This window comes from Schistocerca serialis, chromosome 1 (genome assembly GCF_023864345.2).
Source record: "Schistocerca serialis cubense isolate TAMUIC-IGC-003099 chromosome 1, iqSchSeri2.2, whole genome shotgun sequence".
Taxonomy (NCBI): domain Eukaryota; kingdom Metazoa; phylum Arthropoda; class Insecta; order Orthoptera; family Acrididae; genus Schistocerca; species Schistocerca serialis.
The window spans coordinates 767,403,411-767,424,330 of record NC_064638.1 but is presented as its reverse complement, the minus strand read 5'-3'; the positions used below and the strand labels follow the sequence as shown (position 1 = coordinate 767,424,330).

The 20,920-nt window shown below is 42.9% G+C and overlaps 1 protein-coding gene across 9 annotated transcripts in view; it reads left to right on the top strand.

Annotated features, from left to right (window-relative positions):
- LOC126482432 (protein lap4) overlaps positions 1–20,920 on the top strand; it is a 567,659-nt gene that overhangs the window by 435,512 nt on the left and 111,227 nt on the right. For all 9 annotated transcript variants that reach the window (XM_050106531.1, XM_050106532.1, XM_050106537.1 and 6 more), the window contains 3 exons: positions 3,537–3,695; positions 9,272–9,386; positions 19,339–19,463. In XM_050106531.1, the coding sequence (XP_049962488.1) occupies positions 3,537–3,695; positions 9,272–9,386; positions 19,339–19,463 (399 nt within the window). The remainder of the gene's footprint in view (positions 1–3,536; positions 3,696–9,271; positions 9,387–19,338; positions 19,464–20,920) is intronic.

Sequence of the window (20,920 nt, the reverse complement as noted above, 5' to 3'; positions counted from 1 at the left end):
GGTTCTGTCAGTGTGATCATGTGATGTATCTGACCCCAGGAATGTGTCAATAAAGTTTCCCCTTCCTGGGACAATGAATTCACGGTGTTCTTATTTCAATTTCCAGGAGTGTAGTTCTTGCTCTGTAAATTCATATGTTTAAGGCACCCTTCTTCTTCTCTAATAGATGAAAATTTCTCACATTTTGGTAAAAGTTCATGTATGTAGGTTTCTGATACATAGAATGGCAGAGTTACTTGTGCAATTTAGACCTTTAAAACTCAAGATTATCACTTCCAGAATGTGACTATTGGAAGTTTGAATTAGAACATATCGAGCACATGTTTACAAAAAACATTTATAATAAGACTGACTTACATCATCATTTAGAAGCCAGATACTGAGAAAGACTTCTACATCTACATCTACATTACTCATCTACATCTACATACTCCGCAAGCCACCCAACGGTGTGTGGCGGAGGGCACTTTACGTGCCACTGTCATTACCTCCCTTTCCTGTTCCAGTCGCGTATGGTTCGCGGGAAGAACGACTGTCTGAAAGCCTCCGTGCGCGCTCTAATCTCTCTAATTTTACATTCATGATCTCCTCGGGAAGTATAAGTAGGGGGAAGCAATATATTAGATACCTCATCCAGAAACGCACCCTCTCGAAACCTGGCGAGCAAGCTACACCGCGATGCAGAGCGCCTCTCTTGCAGAGTCTGCCACTTGAGTTTATTAAACATCTCCGTAACGCTATCACGGTTACCAAATAACCCGGTGACGAAACGCGCCGCTCTTCTTTGGATCTTCTCTATCTCCTCCGTCAACCCGACCTGGTACGGATCCCACACTGATGAGCAATACTCAAGTGTAGGTTGAACGAGTGTTTTGTAAGCCACCTCCTTTGTTGGTGGACTACATTTTCTAAGCACTCTCCCAATGAATCTCAACCTGGTACCCGCCTTACCAACAATTAATTTTATATGATCATTCCACTTCAAATCGTTCCGTACGCATACTCCCAGATATTTTACAGAAGTAACTGCTACCAGTGTTTGTTCCGCTATCATATAACCACACAATAAAGGATCCTTCTTTCTATGTATTCGCAATACATTACATTTGTCTATGTTAAGGGTCAGTTGCCACTCCCTGCACCTAGTGCCTATCCACTGCAGATCTTCCTGTATTTCGCTACAATTTTCTAATGCAGCAACTTCTCTGTATACTACAGCATCATCCGCGAAAAGCCGCATGGAACTTCCGACACTATCTACTAAGTCATTTATATATATTGTGAAAAGCAATGGTCCCATAACACTCCCCTGTGGCACGCCAGAGGTTACTTTAACGTCTGTAGACGTCTCTCCATTGATAACAACATGCTGTGTTCTGTTTGCTAAAAACTCTTCAATCCAGCCACACAGCTGGTCTGATATTCTGTAGGCTCTTACTTTGTTTATCAGGCGACAGTGCGGAACTGTATCGAACGCCTTCCGGAAGTCAAGAAAAATAGCATCTATCTGGGAGCCTGTATCTAATATTTTCTGGGTCTCATGAACAAATAAGGCGAGTTGGGTCTCACACGATCGCTGTTTCCGGAATCCATGTTGATTCCTACATAGTAGATTCTGGGTTTCCAGAAATGACATGATACGCGAGCAAAAAACATGTTCTAAAATTCTACAAGAGATCGACGTAAGAGAAATAGGTCTATAGTTTTGCGCATCTGCTCGACGACCCTTCTTGAAGACTGGGACTATCTGTGCTCTTTTCCAATCATTTGGAACCCTCTGTTCCTCTAGAGACTTGCGGTACACGGCTGTTAGAAGGGGGGCAAGTTCTTTCGCGTACTCTGTGGAGAATCGAATTGGTATCCCGTCAGGTCCAGTGGACTTTCCTCTATTGAGTGATTGCAGTTTCTTTTCTATTCTTTGGACACTTATTTCGATGTCAGCCATTTTTTCATTTGTGCGAGGATTTAGAGAAGGAACTGCAGTGCGGTCTTCCTCTGTGAAACAGCTTTGGAAAAAGGTGTTTAGTATTTCAGCTTTATGCGTGTCATCCTCTGTTTCAATGTCATCATCATCCCGTAGTGTCTGGATATGCTGTTTCGAGTCACTTACTGATTTAACGTAAGACCAGAACTTCCTAGGATTTTCTGTCAAGTCGGTACATAGAATTTTACTTTCGAATTCAATGAACGCTTCACGCATAGCCCTCCTTACGCTAACTTTGACATCGTTTAGCTTCTGTTTGTCTGAGAGGTTTTGGCTGCGTTTAAACTTGGAGTGGAGCTCTCTTTGCTTTCGCAGTAGTTTCCTAACTTTGTTGTTGTACCACGGTGGGTTTTTCCCGTCCCTCACAGTTTTACTCGGCACGTACCTGTCTAAAACGCATTTTACGATTGCCTTGAACTTTTTCCATAAACACTCAACATTGTCAGTGTCGGAACAGAAATTTTCGTTTTGATCTGTTAGGTAGTCTGAAATCTGCCTTCTATTACTCTTGCTAAACAGATAAACCTTCCTCCCTTTTTTTATATTCCTATTAACTTCCATATTCAGGGATGCTGCAACGGCCTTATGATCACTGATTCCCTGTTCTGTACATACAGAGTCGAAAAGTTCGGGTCTGTTTGTTATCAGTAGGTCCAATATGTTATCTCCACGAGTCGGTTCTCTGTTTAATTGCTCGACACTTCTGAAAAAAGTAAGACACTATCCTTACTTCTGTTGTTCTGTAATGCCACATAAGGCAACATTGGGTGCATAGGCTTAATTCGACGTTCCTTCTACAAAAAAAGTATGCCGATAGGCTATGACCAGTTAAAGATATGAGTCTCAGCTTCCCTTGAGTGTACCATATCTTGTTTATACATGTGTAGCATTAACTATGTTGACCAGACTATTCAAATTGTTGCTTTATAGTGCATGGAAGATGAATGCCATTTATGACAAGGTAAAATGCATAAGTCAGCAGGGATGGAGCACAGCCTTAAAAATGACTGATAAACGAAATTCTGAGGAATATAAACTCTGCTCCACATTACTTCATACAGGAATTTCTTAATTAAAGAGGTGTTGATAACTTAGAGTGGCAGAACTGTAAGAGGGTCAGGACACAGTGTCAAGCTAGAATGGCTGAAAAAAAAAAAAAAAAAAAGGAGAGAGAGAGAGAGAGAGAGAGAGAGAGAGAGAGAGAGAGAGAGAGAGAAGAAGAAGGTATCTGAAATGTAAACAGCTGAATGGCAGTCACTGTTTGACAGTTTGTATCCCATTGTATTCTGATCACTAGTGTCCTTACATATCCAGTGCGCTAAGTTGACCATTGCTATTTCCAGAAGGTTTACATCTCTACTTATATATGAAGGACACTAAAAATATTGAAGTCCGTGATGTTTTATGTTGATGGTGATGGACAGTTCTCAAAGTCTACAGTTGCAGCTTAACTGCAGCACCTTAGTAATATAGATTTTATGCAATATGTGCAGTGTTTTATGAATGTGACAGTAGACTGAAGTGTTTATTCAATAATCATTTATTTCTGCAGGAACTACGAATTGTAAAAGCTGAAGGAGAGAAACTTGGTATGCATATCAAAGGTGGTCTCAGGGGTCATAGAGGAAATCCACTTGATCGTACTGACGAGGGTGTGTTCATTTCCAAAATAAATTCTGGAGGTGCTGCTCGAAGAGATGGAAGACTGAAGGTGCGTAGTATTTATTATCTAAATAAATTAACTAATGAGAATACCCAAATACTTAGGTAAACCACCATCCACTTTTTTTGTGTGTGTGTGACCGTTATAATTTTTCTAAATGCTTTAGGGCGCTAGTAATTTTTTGCATTCCTCACTATCATATCTTTGTCTGTAATATTAACAACTTCCTAGTGCTTCTCACTGTGTGCTCTTCACCTATGGCCACATTGAGTCTCTCTCTCTCTCTCTCTCTCTCTCTCTCTCTCTCTCTCTCTCTCTGGAAGACTTTTGACTTGGTAACTACCTGGTGTCAGTGTGAGTGTTTGCTACCTTCCTTCTTATTTGCTGGTGTAGGCTGCATGCTAACAGAATTAGTACAGACTGTAGGTTCTTCAAGCTTCTTATACAGTGACAGTGCAGCACTTACAAGTTATCATTGCAAACAAGGGTAGCCCAGCTATTCTGCTCTCACTGTTGCACATTGTAATTACCCTTTTTCAAATCTTATAAAAATGTGACATAGAACAAAATGGGTAACAACTAAAATAATGTAACAAAGGCCTCTAATGAGGATGGTATTCATTGTTAAGGTGTAAAACATGAATACATGCATTTGGTCCAGACAAATTAATGATTACGATTCCAGAAAAATTGGATGGTTTATTCAACAGAAGCAGCTTTTCACAAATTGAGCAAGTCAGTAAGCGTTGGTCCACCTCTAGCCATTATGCAATCAAATATTTGGCTTCACATTGATTGAAGAGTTGCCAGATGTCCTGAGGAATATCATGGCAAATTCTGTCCAATTGGCAACTTAGTTTGTTAAAATCCCAAGCTGGTTGGAGGTCCCTGCCCATACTGCTCCAAACTTTCTAAGTTGTGCAGAAATCCAGCTACCTTGCCAAGGTAGGGTTCAGCCAGCATGAAGACAAGTAATAGAAATTCTCACCATGTGGAAGTGTGCATTATCTTCATGATATGTAAGCCCAGGATGGCTTGCCCTGAAGGGCAACAAAATGGGTTGTAGAATACCTTTGACATACTGCTGTGCTGCAAGGGTGCCGCGGATGACTACCTGAGGCGTCATGCTGCGAAATAAATGGCATCCTAGAGTACCACTCCTGATTGTGAGGCTGTATGGTGGATGACAGTCAGGTTGGTAAACCATCACTGTCTAGACTTGTTTCCGTACACCTCTTTGCTGGTCAGTTCTAAGCAAGACTTATCACTGAAGACAGCTCTACTCCAGTCAGTGTGATTCCAGGCCATAGACACGTCTGGAGATAATTGTAGGGAACTGCAGGAAGACTTGCAGAAGATCAACACTTGGTACAGGGACTGGCAATTAACAATGAACATTAAAAAAAATGTAACATATAGAACATAAATAGACAGAAAGAGCCATTACTGTATGATTCCTCAATTGCAGAGTCATCACTGGAAGCAGTTACACTATAAAATCTCTAGGGGTATGCACATGGAGCAGTTTAAAGTGAAACAACCAAATAAATCTAATTGCAGATAAGGCAAATGCCAGACTGAGATTCATCGGGAGAGTCCTCAGGAAACATAGTGAAACAGCAGGAGAGGTAGTTTACAAAACCCATGTTCCGCTGATATTTGAATATTGCTCGTCAGTCTGGGATCTGTACCAGCTATGATTGATAGAAGAAACATAATAGAAGATCCAAATCAGAGCAGTACCTTTAGTTACAGTTTCATTCAATAAGTGCAAAAGTATGACTGAGATACTCAGCCAACTCCAGTGGCAGACACTGGAAGAGAAGAGTTCTGAATCACTGTGTGACTTACTGTTAAAATTCCAAGAATGAACATTCCTAGAAGAGTCAACCAGTAATTGCTTCCTCTTATGTATATCTCATGAAAAGACCATTGAGGTAACATTAGAGAGACTCTTAGTTTGCATGAAGGCTTACCAGCAGTCTTATCTTCCCGTGAACCACTCGCGGTTGGAACAGGAATAGTAGAAAGTGATAGTATTACGCAAAGTACGCGTCACTACACACTGTAAGGTGGCTTGCTAATTATAGATGTAGATGTAATCTCACATGTAATTCTCTTTCCTCTGCCATCTCATTTTCTTTATGTTGTCCCTCTTATTTGTTCATTTTGCGTTATTTGTGATAATTCCTTCAGCCTTAATCACCATTAAATATATACCCTGCAGTGGTATACTTTGTAAGGTTGTTCATGGCATTTTGAGAGATTTATGTACTACCTTTAGTTTCTCTACATGTCCTTAGCAATGCTGGTGTTGCCAACATGACTAAACATTGACACAAATTCAATTGAAACAAGTTTTGGGTTAATTATGCAGTGTTAAAAGTAATTGTCACAACCTATTTTTCAATGTAAGTTTAAGTGCTGTGATATCCGTTTTGCCAAGTTTCTACACTTCCATCTTGACATATTCTTATTTGAACTACTTCATTAATTGCTATGTTAAGACTTTGTTTCAGTGAAATGTATTAGTAGCAGAAATGTGCTTCATTAGAATGTAGCTGCAGTAGTAGTAAAAGATTATTATTATTATTATTATTATTATTATTTCTATTTTTCTCAGACCTTAGGTCTGGTTAAAAATGGAAAGTGACGCGGACCTTCATCAAGCGTGACTTCCTTTTAACTGTATGGTATATGTTACATTGTATTTAAGAACTTTCGGGTTATTGAACACGTATCAATAATTATGGATTTCTGTAGTTGTATATATACGTTTGGATGTAGCTGTATTGCATTGATGTACTGGTGGATACTGTGTGGTATGACTCCTGTAGTTGATAGTATAATCGGTATAACGTCAACTTTATCCTGATGCCACATGTCCTTGACTTCCTCAGCCAGTTGGATGTATTTTTCAATTTTTTCTCCTGTTTTCTTCTGTATATTTGTTGTATTGGGTATGGATATTTCGATTAGTTGTGTTAATTTCTTCTTTTTATTGGTGAGTATGATGTCAGGTTTGTTATGTGGTATTGTTTTATCTGTTGTAATGGTTCTGTTCCAGTATAATTTGTATTCATCATTCTCCAGTACATTTTATGGTGCATACTTGTATGTGGGAACGTGTTGTTTTATTAGTTTATGTTTTATGGCAAGTTGTTGATGTATTATTTTTGCTACATTGTCATGTCTTCTGGGGTATTCTGTATTTGCTAGTGTTGTACATCCACTTGTGATGTGATCTACTGTTTCTATTTGTTGCAAAGTCTGCATTTATCTGTTGTGGTATTGGGATCTTTAATAATATGCTTGCTGTAATATCTGGTGTTTATTGTTTGATCCTGTATTGCAATCATGAATCCTTCCGTCTCACTGTATACATTGCCTTTTCTTAGCTGTGTGTTGGATGCGTCTTGATCGATGTGTGGCTGTGTTAGATGATATGGGTGCTTGCCATGTTGTGTTTTCTTTTTCCAATTTACTTTCTTCGTATCTGTTGATGTTATGTGATCTAAAGGGTTGTAGAAGTGGTTATGAAATTGCAGAGGTGTAGCCGATGTATTTATATGAGAGATTGCTTTGTGTATTTTGCTAGTTTCTGCTCGTTCTAGAAAGAATTTTCTTAAATTGTCTACCTGTCCATAATGTAGGTTTTTTATGTCGATAAATCCCCTTCCTCCTTCCTTTCTGCTTAATGTGAATCTTTCTGTTGCTGAATGTATGTGATGTATTCTATATTTGTGGCATTGTGAGCGTGTAAGTGTATTGAGTGCTTCTAGGTCTGTGTTACTCCATTTCACTACTCCAAATGAGTATGTCAATATTGGTATAGCATAAGTATTTATAGCTTTTGTCTTGTTTCTTGCTGTCAATTCTCTTTTCAGTATTTTTGTTAGTCTTTGTCTATATTTTTCTTTTAGTTCTTCTTTAATATTTGTATTATCTATTCCTATTTTTTGTCTGTATCCTAGATATTTATAGGCATCTGTTTTTCCATCGCTTCTATGGAGCCACTGTGGTTATTCAATATGTAATCTTCTTGTTTAGTGTGTTTTCCCTTGACTATGCTATTTTTCTTACATTTGTCTGTTCCAAAAGCCATATTTATATCATTGCTGAATACTTCTGTTATCTTTAATAATTGGTTGAGTTGTTGATTGGTTGCTGCCAGTAGTTTTAGATCATCCATGTATAGCAAATGTGTGATTTTGTGTGGGTATGTTCCAGCAATATTATATCCATAATTTGTATTATTTAGCATGTTGGATAGTGGGTTCAGAGCAAGGCAGAACCAGAAAGGACTGAATGAGTCTCCTTGGTATATTCCACGCTTAATCTGTATTGGCTGTGATGTGATATTATCTGAATTTGTTTGGATATTAAGTGTGGTTTTCCAGTTTTTCATTACTATGTTTAGGAACTGTATCAATTTAGGATCTACTTTGTATATTTCCAATATCTGTAGTAACCATGAGTGGAGTACACTATCAAAAGCTTTTTGGTAATCAATGTATGCATAGTGTAGCGACCTTTGTTTAGTTTTAGCTTGATATGTCACCTCTGCATCTATTATCAGTTGCTCTTTACATCCTCGTGCTCCTTTGCAGCAGCCTTTTTGTTCTTCATTTATAATTTTGTTCTGTGTTGTATGTGTCATTAATTTCTGTGTAATGACTGAAGTTAATATTTTGTAGATTGTTGGTAGGCATGTTATGGGGCGATATTTAGCTGGGTTTGCTGTGTCTGCTTGATCTTTAAGTTTCATATAAGTTATTCCATGTGTAAGTGTATCAGGGAATGTGTATGGGTCTGCAGTGTAACTGTTAAATAATTTAGTTAGATGTGAATATGTTGAGGTGAACTTCTTTAGCCAGAAATTTGCTATTTTATCATTTCCAGGGGCTTTCCAATTGTGCGTAGAATTAATTGCTCGGGTGACTTCATGTTGCAAAATTATCACTTCAGGCATTTGTGGTATCATCTTGTATGAGTCTGTTTCTGCTTATTATTATTATTATTTAAGAAAATTCAGCAATCAAGATAATAATGGCTTCATGATGTATGACATTGATTGTGAAGTTTGTCATTAACACGTGATCATACTTTAAAAAAAAATAACAGCTACAGTTATAGAACAAAATATTGTTTCCAATTCACTCCTGAACCTTCCATATACATAGAAAACGAAGTGTATTCTTATTTGTTAAAAAATGTGATATTTAGTAAAATAAAATTTTTAAAAACAAATTAACACTATCTTGCAGTGCATAGAGAAATTTTTTTGTAGCTAACACTGACATGTTTCCTCTCTTAAAAAGAAATTGATTGATAAAATCAAAAACTTTCAGTTAATTGGCCTTCACACCTTACTGTATAAATGTATTTACTTAGATTTTACACACTTCCTTCATCATTGCTGTATTGTAGTAAATACTGAGCATCACCGAACTCATTGTTTTCATTTTGGCTCACCATTTCTTCTCACACTTTTGTCCTTTTAGTGGAGGACAAAAATGTAAAGCATGTAAACTATTTTTAGACTTTGCTTCAGTGTTTCATCACTGGTGTGTTTAATAGTGAAGTGAAAGATAGATAACATTGAGATTAATGTTGCCGTACAGGTTGGTATGAGACTGTTGGAAGTCAATGGGATATCACTGCTTGGAGCTTCACATCAGGAAGCTGTGAACGTACTTAGAAGCTGTGGCAATGAAATAAACATGGTTGTGTGTAAAGGTAGGTGCAATTGTCTCATTATACATAATATCACGGTGTTTCATTGTTAGTAAGGAATAAGCGAATTGCGTTGTTATAAATTACATTAAGAAATAGTTGTCACTCAGACTTCTCCTGCCAAGTTTTATTTCAATTTAACTAGACCAATCACGTGTGTAGAAAACTATTCGGTGAGTTATTTCATTTATAATAATAATTATTATTATTATCAAATTCCTTTGGTTACTATTGTGCTTAAAAATTTTATAGTGAAAAAATTGTATTATTAAATTCACAAAATTTGTATGAACATACAGCTTAAAAATGTTGGCAATATTGTTTCTTTTTACTTTCTTGTTCTATGGTTGTAAATGTCTAAATGTGTCTGTACTAACATTGATGTTTGTTATTTCTCTTGAGTATAAGCAATATTTGTTAAGTCACTTGCTAATTACTGTCTTGTTGTTCTAAGCACAAAGTGAAATGATGGAAAAGAATCACACCACTGAAAAATAATTCTGTAGAGTAATGAAACTTCAGACTACATTTGCTTAGGTAACATATTTAAGTGATTAACATTGCAAGATCACAGGTTAATGTAAGTGCGAGATAGCCATTGCAAATGTGAAATGCTGGTACATTAATAACCGGTATAACTGCCAGAATGTTGAATGCAAGAATGCAAATGTGCATGCATTCTGCTGTACAGATGCCGTATATCGGTTTGTGGTATGGAGCTCCATTCCTGTTGCACTTGGTTGGTGAGTAGAGGGTGTTAATCCTGTTTGTGGATGATATTGGAGTTGCCATCTGGTGATGTCCCATACCTGCTTAATTGGGGCCAGACCTGATGATCCCCCCTGCGGGTCCGGGGGTTAGAATAGGCCCGAGGTCTTCCTGCCTGTCATAAGAGGCGACTAAAAGGAGTCCATCCCCCTCAAGGGGGTAGTTAGCGCCTGTGTCCGGAGACGGACGGTCCCACGACCTATATTTGTGGTCTTTTTGGTTTTTCACTTCTCGTTTCTTCCTTCTTTGGTTGGTTCCTTTCTTTGTTCTTCTCCATCTCACTGTCTTCCTTACTCTTTCCCTTGCCTTCTTCTCCTTGCCTTCTTCTCCTTGCCTTCTCTGGTCTCCGCCTCGGCGTTTGAGACAGTCTGTCCTCTCTCTCCCTCTCTCTCTTCTTTTTCTTCTTCTTCTTCTTCTTCTTCTTCTTCTTCCTTCCTCCCTGTGCGTGCCTGAAGGCCGACCCACGCGTTTGCACGCGTAGCCGGTGACGGGGTAACGCGTAATTCCCCGCCCTGGGTAGACAAGTAAGGCACGCACGTACCCCCTGGTAAAGGCCAGGCCCAGGGAGAGGTGATTGCCTGATCTGATACCTTCTGACCATGCCGATTGGTCCCTCCGTCTGTTTCTCGGGAGGTGTGACCTGAGGTGTAAACATTCACCTAAGGCGGGAGTGCCCTCTGAGAGGGTCCCCATAAGGAAGGAGCGCGCCATCGGAGACACTGGCAATCGTGGGGGATTCCTCCGCAATGGATTTCTCTTCTTCTCTCTCGACTTCTGCCCACAAACGGAAACATGACCAGCCCCCAGTGACAAAAGTACTACCGCCTACCCCACAGTTCCTCGTCATTTCTCGATCTGAGGACGGAAAGGATTTTTCCTCTGTCAACCCTTTCATTATCCAGAAGGGCGTACATGCCATAGCCGGTACTGTTAAGTCTTGTACAAGGTTGCGTAATGGTACCTTGTTACTAGAAACTGAGAGCGCCTTTCAGGCACAGAAACTGCTTCGAGCCACACTCCTGTACACGTTCCCTGTCCGGGTGGAGGCTCACCGAACTTTGAATTCGTCTCGTGGTGTGGTCTATATTAGATCCCTCGACGGATTGACTGACGAGGAGATTCAATCTTTCCTCGCTGAGCAGGGCATGACGGCTGTCCATAGGGTCATGAAAAGGTCAACAATGACCTTGTACCGACCCGGACACTTTTCTTGACCTTTGATAGTGTTAAGCTGCCATCGCGCATCAAGGTGGGCTACGAGGTTATTTCTGTTTGCCCCTATGTCCCGACACCTAGGCGCTGCTACCAGTGTCAGCGTTTCAATCACACTCGACAGTCTTGTTCCAATGCGGCTAAATGTGTCACTTGTGGCAGGGATGCCCATGAGGGTGACTGTCCACCTCCGTCTCCTTGTTGTGTGAACTGTTAGGGTGACCATGCAGCATCCTCCCGCGACTGTCCCGTCTATAAGGAAGAACGCTATATCCAAGAAATTCGGGTCAAAGAGAAAGTGTCCACCTCCGCTGCTCGCAAGCTATTGGCTAGTAGGAAGCCCACGCTGCTCCCAGCGGGGAAATACAGTACTGTCCTCGCCTCTCCTCGGACTACCAGGGAGGTGGCAACCCAGACATGCGATCTGACCTTCAGCACCATGGTCGTCCGTTTGGCCAGTGCTAAGATCGCGCAGTCGACATCTCGTCTTCCTCCCATCACCCCACAGACACCAGCCCCTTCATCAGCTTCTGCTAAGACGAAGACCCAGAAGTCAGATGCACGGGCCTTCAAGAAGGAACCGTCCTGTGCAGACTTCCTACGTACCTCGACCTCCCAGCCATCGACCGGTACTTCCACCAAACGACCTTCCAAGAAGGCTCATAGGAAGCACAGTTCTCCTTCTCCGCCACGGCGCATTTCTTCTCCTGCGCCACCCAGCGGTTGCCGCCCCAGGCCGTCATCCGTTTCGCCTGGCCGCACCGCTGGTAGCCGAACATCTGGCCGTTCACCGGCGGAGGAAGCTCCCCCTCCCGGCCATCTTACCAAGATGGCCGATGAACCTATAGAACCAATAGACGATGACTGTCCGCCTACTGATAGCGGCGGCAGTGCTCGCTCGAAGCCAGGCCCTCAGCGACCTTCGAGGTGACCCCTTCTTTCATCTTCCTTTTCTTCTTACGATGGCACTTATTCATGGAATATTCACAGCATTCGCTCCAACCGAGAGGACTTGAAGTTGCTGCTCCGCTTGCACCATCCGCTCGTCGTAGCCCTCCAGGAAACGAAGCTACGCCCATGCGATCAAATTGCCTTGGCACACTACACCTCTGTGCGTTTTGACCTACCCCCTGTGGTAGGTATCCCGGCTCATGGAGGGGTTATGTTGCTGGTCCGGGATGATATTTACTACGATCCCATCACGTTGCACACCGGCCTGCAGGCAGTTGCCATCCGAATTACTCTCCCCACTTTTACATTTTACATTTGTACCGTTTACACTCCATCGTCGTCTGCCGTTACCAGGGCAGACATGATGCAACTTACTGCTCAGCTACCTGAACCATTTTTGTTAACTGGAGACTTCAATGCCCACCATCCCCTTTGGGACTCTCCAGCATCCTGCTCGAGGGGCTCCCTGTTAGCAGACCTTTTCAACCAGCTCAATCTTGTCTGCCTCAATACTGGCGCCCCTACTTTTCTTTCGGACACATCTCACACCTATTCCCATTTAGACCTCTCTATATGTACTCCCCAACTTGCACGCCGGTTTGAGTGGTATGCACTTTCTGATACATATTTGAGCGACCACTTCCCGTGTGTTATCCATCTCCTGCAGTATACCCCCTCTCCGTGCTCATCTAGTTGGACCATCTCCAAAGCAGACTGGGGGCTCTTCTCTTCCAGGGCGACCTTTCAGGATCAAACCTTCACAAGCTGCGATCGTCAGGTCGCACACCTCACGGAAGTCATTCTCACTGCTGCTGAATATTCCATCCCTCACCCTACTTCTTCTCCACGTCGTGTACCGGTCCCCTGGTGGACCGCAGCATGTAGAGACGCTTTACGTGCTCATCGATGTGCTTTACGCAACTTTAAATGCCACCCTACAGTGGCGAATTGTATCAGTTATAAACGATTACGTGCTCAGTGTCGTCGTATTATTAAAGAAAGCAAGAAAGCCAGCTGGGCTGCTTTCACAAGCACCTTCAACAGTTTTACTCCTCCTTCTGTTGTCTGGGGTAGCCTGCACCGGCTATCTGGCACTAAGGTCCACTCACCAGTTTCTGGCTTGACGGTCGCGAATGACGTCCTTGTGGCCCCTGAGGCTGTCTCCAATGCCTTCGGCCGCTTTTTCGCAGAGGTTTCGAGCTCCGCTCATTACCACCCTGCCTTCCTCCCCCGCAAACAGGCAGAGGAGGCTAGGCCACCTAACTTCCGCTCCTCGAATCGTGAAAGTTATAATGCCCCAATCACCATGAGGGAACTCGAAAACGCACTTGGCCGATCACGGTCCTCCGCTCCAGGGCCTGATTCTATTCATATTCAGATGCTGAAGAACCTTTCTCCTGCGGGTAAAGGTTTTCTTCTTCGTACTTACAATCGCATCTGGATTGAGGGACATGTTCCCGCATACTGGCGCGAGTCTATTGTTGTCCCGATCCCTAAGCCGGGGGAGGACAAGCACTTGCCTTCCAGTTATCGACCCATCTTGCCTACCAGCTGTGTCGGTAAAGTGATGGAGCGAATGGTTAACTGCCATTTGGTTTGGCTGCTCGAGTCTCGACGCCTACTTACCAATGTACAATGTGCATTTCGTAGGCGCCGCTCTGCTGCTGACCATCTGGTTACTTTGTCGACCTTCATTATGAATAACTTCTTGCGGAAGCGCCCGACCGCGGCTGTGTTCTTTGATTTGGAGAAGGCTTACGACACCTGTTGGAGGGCGGGCATTCTCCGCACCATGCATACATGGGGCCTTCGCGGTCGCCTCCCTCTTTTTATTCGTTCCTTTTTAATGGATCGACAGTTCAGGGTACGTGTGGGTTCTGTCCTGTCAGACACCTTTCGCCAGGAGAATGGGGTGCCACAGGGCTCAGTTTTGAGCGTCGCTCTCTTCGCCATAGCGATCAATCCAATAATGGATTGCCTCCCAGCTGATGTATCAGGCTCCCTTTTCGTGGACGATTTTACCATCTATTGCAGCGCGCAGCGTACGTGTTTCCTGGAGCGCTGTCTTCAGCGTTCTCTTGACCGTCTTTACTCCTGGAGTGTCGCCAATGGCTTCTGTTTTTCTGCCGAGAAGATGGTCTGTATTAACTTCTGGTGCTACAAAGAGTTTCTCCCACCGTCCTTACGACTCGGTCCCGTTGCTCTCCCATTCGTGGAGACAACAAAATTTTTAGGTCTTACATTTGACAGGAAACTTAGCTGGTCTCCACATGTGTCATATTTGGCTGCCCGTTGTACCCGTTCTCTAAATGTCCTCCGTGTTCTCAGTGGTATGTCGTGGGGAGCGGATCGAACCGTCCTACTTCGCCTATATCGGTCGATCGTCCGCTCCAAGCTGGATTATGGGAGCTTCGTATACTCCTCTGCATGGCCATCCATCTTACGCCGCCTCAACTCCATACAACATCGCGGTTTATGACTTGCGATCGGAGCGTTTTATACTAGTCCTGTCGAGAGTCTTCATGCTGACGCTGGTGAATTGCCACTCACCTACCGGCGCGATATACTGCTTTGTCGGTATGCCTGTCGGCTACTGGCAATGCCCGACCACCCGTCTTATCGTTCCTTTTTTGACGATTCTCTCGACCGTCAATACGGGTTGTATGTCTCTGCCCTGCTACCCTCTGGAGTTCGCTTTCGTCGCCTCCTTCAACACCTTAATTTTTCACTCCCTGCAACCTTTCGAGTGGGCGAGAGCCACACGCCACCTTGGCTCCAGGCTCAGGTTCGTGTTCACCTTGACCTCAGCTCTCTCCCAAAGGAGGTTACCCCCGGTTCAGTCTACCACTCCTGTTTTGTCGAACTTCGTTCGAAGTTCATTAATATGACCTTCATTTATACAGATGGCTCTAAGACCAATGACGGGGTCGGGTGTTCTTTTATTGTCGGGGCACAAAGTTTCAAATATCGGCTCCATGGCCATTGTTCGGTCTTCACAGCTGAGCTCTTTGCCCTCTACCAGTCTGTTCTTTACATCTGCCGCCACCGACATTCTGCGTATGTCATCTGCTCCGATTCCCTGAGCACCATCCAGAGCCTCAGTGATCCGTAGCCGGTTCACCCTTTCGTGCACCGGATCCAACGCTCTCTTCAGCAGCTGGTGGACGTAGGTTCTCCGGTTAGCTTTATGTGGGTTCCTGGCCATGTCGGTATCCCTTGGAACGAAGCTGCAGATGCCGCGGCCAAGGCTGCGGTCCTCCAGCCTCGGACAGCTTCTTGTTGTGTCCCTTCGTCACATTGTAGCGGGGTCATTTGTCGGCGCATTTTATTGCTGTGGCATGCCGATTGGGCTGCACTTACAGACAACAAACTTCGGGCCTTGAAACCTCTTCCCGTGGCTTGGACGTCCTCCTCACGCCCTTCTTGGCGGGAGGAGGTAGTTTTGGCCCGGTTACGAATTGGACACTGCCGGTTCAGCCATCGCCATCTGCTGACGGCTGCGCCGGCGCCGTTCTGCCCATGTGGGCAATTGCTGACGGTCCGCCACATTTTAACGTCCTGTCCGGATTTTAACACACTGCGTCTTGATCTTGGCCTGCCATGTACTCTAGATGCCATTTTAGCGGATGACCCATGAGCAGCTGCTCGTGTTCTTCATTTTATCAACTTGACAACCCTCTCTAAGGACATTTGATTATGCTGTTTTTTTTAATCCTATGCCTGTCAGTCTGTCTTTTATCGTGTTTTCCGTTTCGTTGCTGTTTTAAACTTGTGACTCGTGGTGCATTCCTAACGTAGTCTGGGCACTAATGCCGTTGAAGTTGTGCGCCACAAAAAAAAAAAAAAAAAAAAAGACCTGATGATTGAGCAGACCAAGGCAGCATGTCAACACTTTTCAGAGCCTGTTGGGTTGCATCAGCGGTATGTGGACTAGCATTATCTTGTTGGAAAACACGCCATGGAATGCTGTTCATGAATGGCAGCACAAGAGATTGAATCACCAGCTTAATGTATAAATTTGCAGTTGGATAATGATGAGAATGCTTCTGTTGTCACACAAAGGTGCACCATAGACCATAATTCCAGGTGTAGGTCCAGTGTTTCTAGCATGCAGAGAGGCTGGCTGTAGGCCTGCAAATGGCCTCCTCCTAACCAACACATAACTATCAATGGCCCCAAGATAGGTCCAGCTTTCATCAGAAAGACCACCACCCTGCCCTTGAAAGAGCTCTCACTTAACACCACGGAAGTCACAACTGGCAAAGGTTTGGGGTTGGTGGAATGCACTCTACAGGGTGTCAGGCTTGGAGCTGTCCTTGAAGGAACTGATTTGTAACAGTTTGTTGTGTCACTGTGGTGCCAACTGCTGCTCATATTGCTGCTGCAGGTGCAGTATGTTGTAGCAGAGCCATATGCCGAACATAATGATTTTCCCTCTCGATAGTGCAGTGCGGCTGCCTGTAGCCCAGTCTTCATGTGACCATCCATTCTCGTGATCACTGCTGCCAGCAGTCATGTTCAGAGGCTACAGCCCTGCATGTAAAACTGTGAGGGACGGGAAAACCCCCCCGTGGTTCAACATTAAAGTTAGGAAACTACTGCGAAAGCAGAGAGAGCTTCACTGCAAGTTTACACACAGCCAAAACCTCTCAGACAACAGAAGCTAAACGATGTCAAAGTTAGTGTAAGGAGGGCTATGCATGAAGCGTTCATTGAATTCGAAAGTAAAATTCTATGTACCGACTTGACAGAAAATCCTAGAAAGTTCTGGTCTTACATTAAATCAGTAAGTGGCTCGAAACAGCATATCCAGACACTCTGGGATGATGATGGCATTGAAACAGAGGATGACACACATAAAGCTGAAATACTAAACACCTTTTTCCAAATCTGTTTCACAGAGGAAGACCGCACTACAGTTCCTTCTCTAAATCCTCGCACAAACGAAAAAATGGCTGACATCAAAATAAGTGTCCAAGGAATAGAAAAGCAAGTGGAATCACTCAACAGAGGAAAGTCCACTGGACCTGACGGGATACCAATTCGATTCTACACAGAGTACGCGAAAGAACTTGCCCTACTTCTAACAGCCATGTACTGCAAGTCTCTAGAGGAACGGAAGGTTCCAAATGATTGGAAAAGAGCACGGGTAGTCCCAGTCTTCAAGAAGGGTCGTCGAGCAGATGCACAAAACTATAGACCTATATCTCTGACGTCGATCTGTTGTAGAATTTTAGAACATGTTTTTTGCTCGAGTATCATGTTGTTTTTGGAAACCCAGAATCTACTCTGTAGGAATCAACATGGATTCCGGAAACAGCGATTGTGCGAGACCCAACTCGCTTTATGAGACCCCTGAAAATATTAGATACAGGCTCCCAGGTAGATGCTATTTTCCTTGACTTCCGGAAGGCGTTCGATACAGTTCTGCACTGTCGCCTGATAAACAAAGTAAGAGCCGACGGAATATCAGACCAGCTGTGTGGCTGGATTGAAGAATTTTTAGCAAACAGAACACAGCATGTTGTTATCAATGGAGAGACGTCTACAGACGTGCCACAGGGGAGTGTTATGGGACCATAGCTTTTCACAATATATATAAATGACCTAGTAGATAGTGTCGGAAGTTCCATGCGGCTTTTCGCGGATGATGCTGTAGTATACATAGAAGTTGCAGCATTAGAAAATTGTAGCGAAATGCAGGAAGATCTGCAGCGGATAGGCACTTGGTGCAGGGAGTGGCAACTGACCCTTAACATAGACAAATGTAATGTATTACGAATACATAGAAAGAAGGATCCTTTATTGTATGATTATATGATAGCGGAACAAACACTGGTAGCAGTTACTTCTGAAAAATATCTGGGAGTATGCGTGCGGAACGATTTGAAGTGGAATGATCATATAAAATTAATTGTTGGTAAGGCGGGTGCCAGGTTGAGATTCATTGGGAGAGTCCTTAGAAAATGTAGTCCATCAACAAAGGAGGTGGCTTACGAAACACTCGTTCGACCTATACTTGAGTATTGCTCATCAGTGTGGGATCCGTACCAGATCGGGTTGATGGAGGAGATAGAGAGATCCAAAGAAGAGCGGTGCATTTCATCACAGGGTTATTTGGTAAGCGTGATAGCATTACGGAGATGTTTAGCAAACTCAAGTGGCAGACTCTGCAAGAGAGGCGCTCTGCATCGCGGTGTAGCTTGCTCGCAAGGTTTCAAGAGGGTGCGTTTGTGGGTGAGCTATCGAATATATTGCTTCCCCCTACTTCCCGAGGAGATCACGAATGTAAAATTAGAGAGATTCGAGCGCGCACGGAGGCTTTCAGACAGTCGTTCTTCCCGCGAACCGTACGCGACTGGAACAGAAAAGGGAGGTAATGACAGTGGCACGTAAAGTGCCCTCCGCCCCACACCGTTGGGTGGCTTGCGGAGTATAAATGTAGATGTAGATGTAGATATATCAAAGATGGGGGAGCCAGCTTCTCGTGGCCCTATAACACAACCTCATTTAGAGTGAGGTGTTGATAATGTCCGAAAGGCGTTCTTGACTAACATCAAACATCAACTTGCCAAGTCCAATCTCCAAAGACAGATAATGCTCACAACCTTTACAAAATGTATTTAAAGGGAATCTGATTTGCATCCTCATAGTGACACTACTAGCACCACTGATAAATGTCTGGCACAAAATTTTTATATGTCGCACAACTCCTTCATGCGTCTTTGTCTCCCCCCCCCCCCCCCCCCCCCCCCTCCCCCCTTTCCATCAATGTGTTTTGAGACTTTCTCATTTTCGTATGGGTAATGCTGAATGCTGAGTTTTTGTTTTACCTTTAGTGCATAACAAATTCTTTGTCCTTTCTGGAAACGACCCTATATTGTTAATCACAGAATAGTGAAGAAAGTAAAATTAACTTTCTTAGCATTAAAAGGAATTTCCTCATGATCATTATTTCATTTTGTAATACAAATTAGTTTTGACCTGTCATTTGTTGTTAATTTTGACCTGCCTTTTGTTGTAGGTTATGATAAAGCAGAAGTTGATAGGCTTCTTGCAGAAGGCAAGCTCACAAGGGATTCAAAGTCAGTTTCACACAGTGTGTCAAGCCTCGACAGAGACGATGATGATTCAGCAACAATACGTAAGGTACATTGCTGTCCATGTGTCTTTCTCTCATTTTTATTCAAATTGATGATACAGTTGGTTAATTTTTGAGCTGTATCATTGCTTCTTTTTCTGGGTTATATCCTTCATTTTGAATGATCTATATTCCAGAGTAAATGTAATTCATAATGAAATTGCTGCCATGCTGCAACTACTACCACTGGTGGTAGTGTTGATTGTGTTATGCCTTCCTCTGTGTTCTTAAATAAAAGAAAATTTTGTGCTGTGTACAGGATATCATTGTTCAGTTCTAAATTTTACCAAGGCATGTAATAGTGGAAAAACATTTTGAAATTATTGGACTTGTTAGTACATAAAATGAAACCTTATAGTAGTATTATGTAAGATGCAAGCTAGGATGACATGATGTTGCAATGAAAAATACAGATAATAGTTTGTGAATTAAACTTAAATAGCTTAAGCTGCAGTAACATTGTTTATAATCTTGGTAATGGAAAATTGTGGTTATAACACGCATTGGATGGAGTAAAGGAGCAACTCACTACACAGTTGAGGCACTGCGTGTTTGATACACGCACAAACAAGAATGAAAACATTACTAAGATATTGGCTAATGTCTTTATTCATAGAATAAATGAAGTTTTGAAATGGCCGTGGTAGTGGTGGGAGGGGAGGGAGAGGCCCAAGCAGAGATTCTAGCTAGGAGGATTGCTGGACCAAAGAAGGTGGTGTAAAGAGAACAGTTCAGTTTTCATCTACATAATTCGGAGAAGCTTTTTATTTATTTATTTATTTATTTATTTATTTTTTTTTTTTTGGGGGGGGGGGCTGCCCATATGGTACAGGTAGTGAAGCAGCCATTGAATTTCAGAACATTGTGTTCAGCAGCGTGTCCTGCCTCTTGTGCAAGGAGATGGGAACAGGGGCGGCAGAATGATGGAAAAGGATTTATAATGCATTATGTGGGCACCACACTTCAATATTGGGATAAATGAGAAAAATTGTGGCAGAGACTGTTCTTCATTTCTGGATTGATGAGAAGTATTTGAAGCCCTAGAAAAGGTTGTTAATGAAGACAAGGGTGATATTGGATGCTCATGGGAAAGGGTGATTGCTCCTTTAAAGCTGGTTCTTGGAGGTAGTTGGAAAATTAGGCATATACGTGGATATGTTGTGGGATATCCATTGGCAGCCTATGTTTGAAGGGTAATGCCTGTTTGTGAAGTCTTTAGAAAGATCCAACATGCTGGGCAAGGAATTGCTACACATTGGAAATGGGCCACCAGGGCTGGCCAGACTATATGAGAGAGACTTTTTTAGTGTGAAAGGGATAGCAACAATTAAAGTGAAGGTACTGTTGATGGTTGGTGAGCTTCATACAGACAGAACTTTTTGTGCAGTCACTGGAGAGGCTTCATCACAAGGATCAGACGAAATGGGTTAGGAAAGGTGTTGAGGCTGTGTTAAATTTCGTAATA